This window comes from Nannospalax galili, unplaced genomic scaffold, assembly GCF_000622305.1.
Source record: "Nannospalax galili isolate Female #2095 unplaced genomic scaffold, S.galili_v1.0 scaffold184, whole genome shotgun sequence".
In the NCBI taxonomy this organism is placed as follows: domain Eukaryota; kingdom Metazoa; phylum Chordata; class Mammalia; order Rodentia; family Spalacidae; genus Nannospalax; species Nannospalax galili.
The window spans coordinates 2,062,692-2,074,199 of NW_008351649.1; the positions used below are offsets into that span (position 1 = coordinate 2,062,692).

The 11,508-nt window shown below is 51.0% G+C and overlaps 1 protein-coding gene across 1 annotated transcript in view; it reads right to left on the reverse strand.

Annotated features, from left to right (window-relative positions):
• The window catches only part of Myom3 (myomesin 3), a 54,958-nt gene extending 46,742 nt beyond the window's left edge, over positions 1–8,216 (reverse strand). The window contains exons 1-5 of the mRNA XM_008848623.2: positions 8,121–8,216; positions 5,311–5,489; positions 4,385–4,465; positions 3,269–3,428; positions 2,495–2,652 (exon numbers count right to left, since the gene is read on the reverse strand). Of these exons, the coding sequence (XP_008846845.1) occupies positions 2,495–2,652; positions 3,269–3,428; positions 4,385–4,465; positions 5,311–5,471 (560 nt within the window). The 5' untranslated portion in view covers positions 5,472–5,489; positions 8,121–8,216. The remainder of the gene's footprint in view (positions 1–2,494; positions 2,653–3,268; positions 3,429–4,384; positions 4,466–5,310; positions 5,490–8,120) is intronic.
• Positions 8,217–11,508: the final 3,292 nt, after the last annotated feature.

Consider the following 11,508-nt stretch of genomic DNA (forward strand, 5'->3'; position numbering starts at 1 on the left):
AAGAACAGAAATGGCTCTCCCTGCCCCTGGGCCGGTCTTGAGGTTGAAGAGGAGAGTGCCTTTGTTGGCCAGCAGAGGGCGCTCTAGCTTCAGAACACCGCCTTCCTTTGACCTGGCCCCTCTGGGTGCCCTGTTTGTCTCCATGGCAACTAAACAGAGGCACAGCCACTCTGTCCCAGGCTGTACCCACTTAGGAAAGGGGCCCAGCTAAGTCTCCTATGGGGAGGGTAGTGCCTAATCTGGGCACGTACCTCCTCCAGTTCTGAGGGCCAGGCCCCCAGCCTACACCTGTCAGGAACATTCCAGACACCTCAGGCTGGCCAGGCTCTGCTTTTCTCCCAAGATGCAGCAGCTGCAGCTCTGGGCATGGGCTATACTGCTGGCCCTCAGCCTCATCCTGCCCTGTCTCAAGCCTGAGAGGCCTCATAAGAGAGTCTTAATATTTGTCTAAATCCTTGTTTGTTTCCTGAGACACCATTTCACCATGTAGTCCAGGTTGGTTTCAGACTTAGGAATCTCAAGCTTCAGCCTCCCGATGTTAGATTTTATTTTTATTTTTTTGAGACAGGATCTTCCTGTAGCCCCAGTTGACCTGGAATTAGCTAGGTAGACTAGGCTGGCCTTGATCTCACAGAGATCTGCCTGCCTCTGTGTCTTGAGTGCTGGGATTAAAGTTGTGTGCCACTATGCCTGGCTTAGATTTTATTTATTTATTTAATTTTTTTTTTTGGTCTTTTTGAGACAGGGTCTCTCTGTAGCCTCAGCTGTCCTGGAACTCACTATGTAGACCAGGCTGGCCTTGAACTCTCGGAGATCTGCCTGCCTCTGTGTCTTGAGTGCTGGGATTAAAGGTGTGCGCCACCACGCCCAGCCTATTTTTTTTTTTTAATTTTATTATTTTTATTTTATGTGTATAAGTGTGTGTGTAAGTGCACAGTGTCATGCAGTGCCCATGGAGATCAGAAGTGGGCAGTGGCTCCCCTGGAACTGGAGTTATGGATGGTTGTTAGCCACCATGTGGGTGCTGGGAATAGAACTTGAGTCCACTGCAAGAGCAGCCAGGGTTCTTAACCACTGAGCCAATTCTCCAGCCCGATTTTATTTTTTAAACGATGCTTGATCTGATAGATTGGTTCTAGCCAGTCCAGTTAGATTCAAGGTTCATTTCTATGGCTAACCATGGCCAGAATAGGCCTCCCTTAATTTGACCAGATCTTGACCAGAGCCCCAGATGCTTGGGGTTTCTAATATGTCATCTGAAGTTTCCTGTGTCCCTCCCTGAGCATGTTTCATCTTGTTGCTGACCCTGGAGTTGAGGATAGGACACTGTTGCCTGCCCCCAACACTTCATACCTGGGCTGGACAGTCGCAGTGCTCCCGTCTGGCCCGGCCTGTTTTCTAGCACTTGCTGTCCTTTCTCCTTACCTCTCCCTCCTGTACCCCTGACCCAGGTTTCTGGCACCCCACAGGGTGTTGGGCTCCCCCTACCCACATACCTTGACTTCTGTTTTTCCTGCCTTAGTTCATATGGAGCCTTAAGTACAGCCGCTGGATTCCATCTGTGAAGACCTTAGCTAAAAGTGTGCCTTGAGATTAGATCCTCCCCTCCCACCTCCAATGACATGTCCTTCCTCTGGGACACCAGTTCAAGTTTGTGCAGCTGACCTGTTACAATGTTTGCCTCGCCAGGTGACGCTGTATGCTTGAGTCCTCTGCATCCAGGAAGTGCTCAACAGTTGCCAAATGAATAGACGCCCCTGACAAGCCAGGATCTTTCTCTCAAGCAGGGGCTGGACCTCTATTGGGGCTTAGACAAAACATTTAGAGGCCAGCCCCAGGGCTACATGTGGGCCTGCTCCAGGTGATAGAAAATGCAAAACCAGCCCTCAGAGTCAAGAGCTCCAGGGGCCACCAGGGTCACCGGGGCTAAAGGGACCCAGCCTTGATTTCTCTACTCTTTCAGGAATGTTGGGCCCTGTGGGGCTGGTCTTGTTGGCAGGAGCAGAAGCCAACCCCCCTCCTAGAGGCTCCCATAGAATGCTATGGAGGACCAGAAAGGTTAAGTAGCAGAGAAAAAGCAAGGCCTGAAACTTCAGGCTCCCAGCCCAGGTCTAAGCCCCTTCTCCCAACCTCCTCTCCAGTTTCCAGACTCCCTGTCCTGCCTCCCAACACAGTCTCCAGCCCTGGAGACACCCAGCTTAGAGCAGCTGCCTCCTCATACCACCAGAATCATATTTTTACAAGGACTGGCTCTTCAGGGGTCCAGGCTTCCAGCCCCAGACTTATGGGGGAGGTGGCTAAGAATAGCCCAGGCCTGAGGCAGCCCAGGCTCCCTGGCAGCTGTTGCTCTGTGTGTGGGGTGGGCAGGGTCTGTGGGCTCTGGCCTTGCTAAGTAAGGCAGAGGAACCTTGGGGGAAGATGTAAGGCTGCAAAGAACTCACAAGCTGAGCATGGAGGGAGACTGAGGACTCTGTCTCTAGCTCCAGCGACTTACCAGGTGACCTGGAAGGGAAACGAACCCTGGACGGTACAGGTCAGCAGGACTGTAGAGTGCTCCCAGACAGCGTGTGAGCGAAGTGGGATCCAGAACCAGGGGCCCCGGCCAGAGCATAGCTCGATTAGCTCCTTGGCCTCTTGGACCTTCTCCTCTGTCTGGAGGTGAAGGGGCATGTGTGACTCTAGGGGCCAGGGAGTCCCCTCATCTTTTCCCTTTACACTCAGTCTCTGGCTGAGCCCTCAACCCCATCTTGAGGCAGCACTGACCGGTGGACAGGGACTGAGCTCTAGGAGGAGCTGGCTGTGCCCTTACTAGCTAGAGGGCCATAGACAGGGCCTTAGTCTCTTTGCCTGTAAAATGGGGATGATGACAGCATTTACTCACCCTCGTGAGGTTATAGTAAGGATTAAGTGAGCTAATATATGAGAAATAGGAATTATATGAAGAAGCCTGGGAAGGGGAGACCCCTCACAATAGCCAGGAACATTTTCTGAAGGTCTTGTAGACACCGGGAAGTCACTCTACAAACCCAAACTCATTTCATTTCTACCTCAGCACAGAGCTTTTCTAACCACACCCATGTCACAGATGAGAAGGTGAGCCTCAGGAGTTGACCATCCCCTTCCCAGATCACACAGCTGAGGGTAGGGGCATCAGGATTTGAATCCAAGACTCCAGTCCCCTTTCCTGGATTCCTTCTGAGAAGGAGGTGAGAGTGAGGACGAGGCATGTGGTCCCAGATCCGAGGTGAGGGTCTCCCCAGTGCCTTACCCGTTGCCGTAGGGCCCTCCAGTTCCGCCTCTGGCGCAGCAGCCGCTGGGTCCGTAGGAAGGCCATCTCCATCCTCTCCCGGTCATTGCCAAAGCCCACTCGCTTTTGCCCACGCTCCTCCAGCTCCACCGTGGAAGTCTGGCGCCTCAACTTGGCTTCCCTGTCAGGACAGAGGCCATCAGGACTCTGACAGCATCCATGGAGCTGGTGCAGTCTGGTCAGAGGCACCAGGCATGTCAGTGGCACTTAGGAGTGTACTTTAGGGACAAGGACAACCTTATATCCTTCTCCTGTCTGCAGATACCTTTATAGGGAGCTGAGTGGCGATGTAGCTTGGCTGGTAGAGTGCCTGCCCAGCATACATAAAGCCTTAGTTTTGATCTACAGCACCACATAAACCAGATGTGGTCATACATGCCTATAATCCCAGCACTTAGGAGTTAGAGGCAGGAAGATCAGAAGTTCAAGGCCAGCCTCAGTGAATTTGAGGCCAACCTAGGCTACATGAGACCCTGCTTCAAAAAACTGTGTGTGTGTGTGTGTGTGTGTGACCCTGCTTACAGCTGGAGCTTAATAGGTGTGTGGCTATAGAAGGAGTGTGTGAGGCTTCTCCACAAACCATTGTTGGCCTATTTGCACTGTGGCCAAGTAGACAGATGTTTGCCTTCCCATTTTATAGGATGGGAAAGTGAGGCCCTAGTGACTTGCTTCAGGCCAACAGGGCCATGTGCCAGGCCTCCAAGCTCAGGGACCTTCCCAAAGCTGTGGTGTTTCTGGAGAGGTGCTCGTGGGCCTTCCCTTCCTTGTGTGAACCTTGGGGCCCGCTGTCAGTTCTGCAAACCTTCTTCTGTTTGTAAAGCTTGTTGGTGATGAGGGTGGCCCTTGGGGACTGAGTCTTCCTGTGATGAGTAGTCTCTTCCAGTTGTGGTGTGAAGGCTTGGTGGGGAGAAAGTGCCTGGTTTGCACTGCACCTAGCCCCTCTCCTCCGTGTGGAACTCCAGACAGGTCCATTGAGTGCCAATGGGAGCCCAGCACAGAGGAAGGAGGCAGAGGACCCGGGACAAGACAGGACAGCCCTGCCTCAGCCAGGGCCCCTGGGATAGACATGTGACTTACCAGGACAACTCTGAGGAGGCTGTCAGGGCCAGGGCAGCAGCCAGGGCATAGTCAGCAGCGCTGAACTGCTGTTCTTCTTCACTGTGTCAGGAGAAAGGGAGATCAGGGCTCCTGAGAGATTGCCTGGGGGTCTGGCTGGGGGGCTCCAGGATGCCAGCAGGCACTGAACCCCCACTCCTCATGCTGGGGTCTCAGAGAGCAGGGATGTCTCCATACCCTAACAGGCTTCAGAGAGCAGGGCTGGACCTCCTGTCAAGGTCTGGATGTGAAACATCCCCTAAGGGACCTGTATTTAAAACTTGGTCTTCAGCTAGAGGATCTAGCTATTGAGATGTGACTGGATCACAAGGGTTGTGTCTTCATCAGTGAGTTAATCCCTTGATGGATTTATAGTTTGACATTATTATTGGGAACAGTAGAAACTTTCAGAGGTGGGGCTTGGTTGGAAGAAGTAGGTGTGGGTGAAGGGGAGGGGAGGGGAGTTGTTATGTCCTGGGCTCTGTCTTCCTTTTTGAGCTCTGCTCCTGGCCACCCTTCTATTACTGGTGTTCGGCCTCACCTCAGGGCCAAAGCAACAGATCCAGCTGACCATGGAATGAACCCCTTAAAGGATGAGCCAGAATAAACCTTTCCTCCCCCAGATACTTTTGTCAGGTATTTTGTACCATGACAAAAGGTCCCTAACATATTCCCCATCAGACTGGAGCTTCCAGAGAGGTAGGCTGTGTCTCTTCTCTCAGTGTCTCTGGAGGTTGCTTTGTGTCTCTTTCATTCAGACTGGACTCTCAGACAGCAGGGCTGTGCTCCCTCATCTTAGATGGAAGTCTCTAGAGGCCCAGGCTATGCTTCCCCTTCTGACTGTGGTCCTGGGGTGGGGCTGCTGGGCTGGAGCTCTGGCTGGGGAGGGGCCGCTGGGATATGCTCACCTGCTGCGGTAGGTCCGCCTTTGGACAGAAGAACCCATGTGCAAGCTGTGTTGTCTCTCCTCCTTCCGTTCTTCCTCCTGCCTCTGTTCCAACCTGTGGACCTGTACAACCTGGGGGGCCTGGGGCTCCCCAGCGCTTCTGGGACTGTGAGGCAGAGTCATGGCTACCAGTGCAGCAACCTACCAAGGCCAAGACATATATGGTCATCCTACCAGATAGCTACCTGTCCTTTCCCATGGGCTCTGGGAGTGTTCCAGAGTAAGAGGTTCTTTCCCTAGAGGGAGAGGGACCTGCACATGGTGACAGAGGCAGGCTCAGATAGAGCCAGATTTCTCTACTGCCCCATGTGCTTTGGCAGTGGGTGAGCAGAGCCCCATGGGGGAGCAGGGCCCCAGCCAGCAGCTGCAGTCTTGGCCCATTCATCCCCTTCTCTGGATTTCCAATGAGACCTGCACGCTGCTGCCCAAGGCTGGGTCCAGGTCTCTAAATGGGCAGGTGTCCCATCTCCTGTGTAGGTCATTCCCAGTCTCATCCCCTGTGTCTGTGCTGTGCTGGTTTCTACCCCTCCACCGCAGTTTAACTCCAGCCACTCTTCCAAACCTAACCTGATTATGCTGCCACAGTACAATGGGTAAGGTGGAGACTCTAGGTCCTTTCCTGGGGTGGTCCTGTGATCCTAGCCCCTTGAACTTTATGGCTTGATTTTCCCATCTGTAAAATGTGCCCATCACCTTCCTAGGGTGCTCAGAAAGATTAAGTGGGAGTCTGGAGTACTAAATCCTGTTCCACTGTCAGATATTACCACCTCCTCCTTAGAAGCCTTGCAAAAATACAATAGACTTTCTAGAACTTTCTCTTTTAATCCTTTTAGTACTTTAAATCTGCACCCCACAATTTGGTTTTTATTCAGAAAATACCTTCTCTTCTTTTAAAAATATTTTATTATTTTTATTTTATGTGTATGCATGTTTTGCCTGTATGTAGGTCAGTGCACCTGTGTCGTGCAGTGCCCTCAGAGGACAGAAGAGGCTGCTGAATCCCCTGGAACTGGAGTTACGGACAGTTGTTAGCTGCCATGTGGGTTCTGGGATTCGAACCCAGGTCTTCTGCAAGAACAACCAGTGTTCTTAACTGCTGAGCCATCTCTCCAACCCCCAATACCTCCTCTTTCTATTTATCATTTCCCATCTGTACATATGCAGTGTGTGACTCTGTGGTGTGTGTGGAGCTCAGGCTGCTGAGTCTTCTCTCACACATTCCCTCCATTTCCTAAAGGTTTGGTCTTTGTGCTGCCCACAGCTGTGACCATCAGGAAGGACAGATGCTTGCTGTAGTAAGCTGCCATCATGGGTTGCTCCAAAATGTTCTTTAGCTTCCAGCAAGCACCTCAGCAGGACCAAAGGACAGTCACCCCTTGGCCTCCCTCGGGCTCCTCTTGGCTAGAGAGCATTTCAGTACCCAGGGAAACAGCCAGTTCCGCTCACCCCATCTTCCTTCCTTAGCCCACATGGCTGGCTCTCGGGGGTGAGGCGCCCTGATCTCCTGGCACACTGGCCTGGCACCAGTAGTGAGGGCTTCAATGCTCTCTGGCTTCAATGCTGGCTCCTTTCCCTGATGTGCTAGTGAGCACAGCAGTCTCCTGGAACTTAGCCTCAAGACCCCTGCCTCCGTGGTGAGCCACGGATGCTTTTTAAAGCACTGACTAAAGTGTGGGATTAAGCAGGAACAGGTTCATGGCCTCTACTGCCCTTTCCCACAGGGCTGGGGGACTTGGGGGCCTGCCAGGTTAGGAGAGGCAGGCACACCAAAGCGGAGGAGCTGAGCTGGCTGGGCCAAAACAGATGTACCCTGCCCAGTGGGTCGGCACAGGCCGGAACATGCCATGGCTCCCCAGCTCCCCAGAGGCTACGATGACCTGGCCCTGGTTAGTGGAGGCAGCTCTCCTTTCCCAGGGGAGCGTCAGCATCCCACTCATCCCCTGCACTGGGTGAACTGGACAGCTCTAGGATTTGACATTGCAGGCCTCGTTCTCTTTCCCTGCCTCTGTGGGGTCTGCCAAGCAGGGCTCAGCAGTGCACTCCAACTCTGCTGGACCTAACAGCTTCCACTCCCCAGCTATGGCTGTTCTAGGTGGCAAAGACTCTAGTTCCTAGGGCATCCCCAGGGTATCCCCTCTGTAGCTTTCATATGGAGGAGGACTCAGAATCAGAAGACTCAGGGCCACACAGAAGAGTGGGATGGGGCAGAGGGTTCTGGAATATCCCATTTTCACTTGGGGTTCTGCCAAGCTCAAATCTCTCACTTCCTCCCCACCACAGACACACACACCATAGACACATACACATGTAGACATACACACACTATAGACATATACATCACATACACATCACAGACACACACTATAGACACACACTCACATACCATAGATACATAGCCCATAGACACATACATACCCCATAGACACACACATAAACCCCACACACCCAATAAACATACGCATCATAGACACATACACATCATAGACACATACACATACCATAGACACACAACACTCACACATCACATACTACACCATACACACACACACAAACCCACATAGCATATACATACGTATACCATAAATACATATACACACTCCACACACATATACACCATACACACCTACTACACATATACCATATTACATACCACACACACACAAACACACACACACACACACACACACACACACAGCAGAATGGCTCCCATGGAAAAGCTGTGGTCTCTCTCTGTTGGGCTCCCTCCGACCCTGATCCCTGCATGTGACTCACAGAAACAGTCGTGTCCACTCAGGCGTCTCTGGCTGGGAGGGCAAGAAGGTCTCTGGTCTCTTCCTGTCCTCAGCTCAGTGAGGACGGGGGAAGAATGCACTCTTGGAGCCTGCACTGTCTTAAATATAGCAGTGCTAAGATAGTGTGGTGACAATGGATGGGAGCTATGGCAGGGGTGGGGCAGAGGGGAGGGCTGTCTGTTCTGCCAGCACTGCTGGGCAGCAGGGACAGGTGGGACAGCCCCCCACCCTCTCATGCTGCTCCTCCCCTCTAGCCTTGACATCCAAGCCCAGCCTCTGTCCAGAGGGAAGAGTGATGGCGGGGGCGGGGGGGGGTAGTGGACAGGCGTGGTATTCCCAGAAGCTACGACTGTTTGATCTCAAGTCTCCCTCCAGGTGCTCAGTGCCCTGGAGAAGGTACTCAGCTTCTCTGATCTGATTTCCCTTCTGAAAATTAGAGACAGTGGGTCAGGGTACCTGGACTTCATGCAGACAGTAAGGGAAAGTGACCTAAACATGAGTGATTCCTGGCTAAGGTGGAAATGCGTGGCTTCTCCCTGTCCATCACCCCAGCAGTTATTGGCACTGCCCTCAGCCTGCCCATGGTCATGTGTGCAGGGCAGGGGCAGGAGAGGAGCCATTAGGTAGGTGATATTGCTACAGAGTGTGAACAGGTCTAGAAAGCTGTACCAGCTCCAGGTCAGAGAGCATAGCTTCTCCACTGCCCTCCTGGGACCACAGGCAGGCAGCCAGGGTCACAACACTGCCACTGATGGCTGTTCTTCCCAAAGCCCAGGGACCACTCCCTGGAGAGAGGGAGTGAGCAGCAGTGAGCTCTTCAGCCCCAATCTTAATCTCCTGTCCCACTCAAAAAGCCCTTTCTAAGCTTCTCTGACTCTATCTCTTCCCTAGGCCAGTGTTAAATGCAGTTCTGGGGGAGAATGCTGGCGGGCCATGCTCTATCGTCTTTTCGTTTTGTTTTGAGACAGGGTTTTACTATGTAGCCCAAGCTGGCCTGCAACTTGTAACCCTTGGGCCTCAGCCTCCTAAGTGCTGTGATTACAAGTATGTACCACCCTGCCCTCCCCATCTCCTGTTCTCCACCCGGAGGAAGGACTTCCCAGGACCCATACACTTGCTGTGACAGATATATGTGATGACTGAGGGGTGCACTTCTGTCTAGCAGGGCATAGACCTTTAAACAGGTCTTGTTTTCCTCTCTGATGAGGCAGCCTGGGCATGGGGTCGGAGGGATGAACTCAGGCACACACCAGAGATGGGGCAACCCCCACCCCTGAATCTGACTGTTCAGGCTCCCAATCTGTCCCATTGCTTGAGCAAGTCACTTCAGGGCCACACGATGACTGCCTTACAGTCTGATGGAGCAGAGTGAGGGGCCAAGGCTGTAATCACAGCACTTAGGAGGCTGAGGCAGAAGGATCTGGTAGTCCAGATCTAGCCTGGGCTATAGAGCATGACCCTGTCTCAACCTATGCCTCCTTTAAAAGAAAGAATCCGGGCTAGAGAGATGGTTCAGCAGTTAAGAACACTGGCTATTCTTCCAGAGGATTGGGGTTCAGTCCCCAGCACCCACATGGCAGCTAACAACCATCCCTAACTCCAGTTCCAGGGAAATCTGGCACCCTCTTCTGACCATGGGTGTACTTACATACATGCAAGCAATACACTCATACATATAAAATAAAAACAATAAATGAAATATTTTTAAAAATAAAAATAAATTAAAAGAACAAATCCAATCAGACTCCCACAGCCTCACACACAGTGCTAGGCATATAGTAGAGGGCTGTTCAATGAGAGCTTCACTGGTCATTTCCCATCTCTAGGAGCACTGAAGGCATTCTTTCACCCAAACCACATAGGCATAAGTTCCCCTGTGTCCCTCAGCTGGTCATAGGTCATGTGCCCATATGTCACTGACACCTGTAGGTATAGCCAAACCTCAGTCAGGAGGTTGAGCAGAGCTAAGCTGATTTGGAGGTACACAGACCTTGGCTTAGATGCCAGCCTTAGGCTCATCTACTCCTTTATAAGGAAGACTTGGGCTTCAAAAGGAACTTGGCTTCTTAAAAAATATTTATTATTATTTACTACTACTACTACTACTACTACTACTACTACTACTACTATTTTTTTGGTCTTTTTGAGACAGGATCTCCCTGTAACCCCCACCTGGCCTGGAACTTACTATATAGACTAGGCTGGCCTTGAAATCACAGAGATCCTTCTGCCTCTGCCTCCTGATTGCTGGGATTAAAAGTGTATGCCACCATGCCCAGCCTATTTATTATTTTTATTTTATGTGTATGAGTGTATTGCTTGCATGTATGTAAGTTCACTCATGTTATACAATGCCTGGGGAGGTCAGAAGAGTGCACTGGATCCTCTGGAACTGGAGTTATGGATGGTTGTTAGCTGCCATGGGGGTGCTGGGAACTGAACCCTAGTCCCCTACAAGAGCAGTCAGTGCTCTTAACCACAGTCAGTGCTGCTCTTAAGCCATCTCTCCAGCCCCTCTTTTTTTTCTCTTTTTGAGACAAAGTCTTACTATGTAAGACAGCTCAGGCTGATGCTGAATTCATGATTCCCCCTGTCTTAGCCCCACCCCAAGTGCTGGGATTACTAGCATGCACCACCATGTCCTGGCCTTCAGCCTCTTCCTGGGCCTGGGTTTCTTTCTCTGTAGATTGGAGAGGGGGATCTAAGATAGCGGGGAAACATGCTTGTTTTGTTCTCTTTATCCTGGTCCCCAAGAATAGTGCCCAGCATACAACGGGGTCCTCAGCTTGGGTTTGTTTAAAAAAGAATGGATAGAGTTCAGTCCATTAATGTTTAAAGTTATTAATGAAAGATGAGTATTGAATCCTGTCATTTTTTGTTTATATTCTTGCTATAGTTGTACTTTTACACTGTTATACTCTCCTTGGAGTTCTTTCTGCAACCCCTTGGGTATAGTCATTCCTTTCTTCAGTTCTTTGTATTGCTCCCAGAACTCTCTGAAGGGCTGGTTTTGTGGACAAGAATTCCTTCAGCCTATTTATGTCATGGAAGATTTTTCTTTCCCCTTCAACTTTAATAGACATTTTGGCTGGATATAGTAATCTGGGTTGGCATCTGTGGTCATTTAACACTGGGAATACTTTGGTCCAGGCTCTTCTGGCTTTCATAGTTTGCATTGAAAAGTCAGCTGTGATCCTAATGGGTTTTCCTTTATATGTGACTTGTTGTTTCTCTTTTGCAGCTTTCAGAATTTTCTCTTTGTTTTGTACATGTAGTCTTTTTATTATGATGTGCTGTGGAGAGTTTCTTTTCTGGTGCTGTCTGTTTGGTGTTCTGTATGCTTCTTGTATTTGTATGGGCATGTCTTT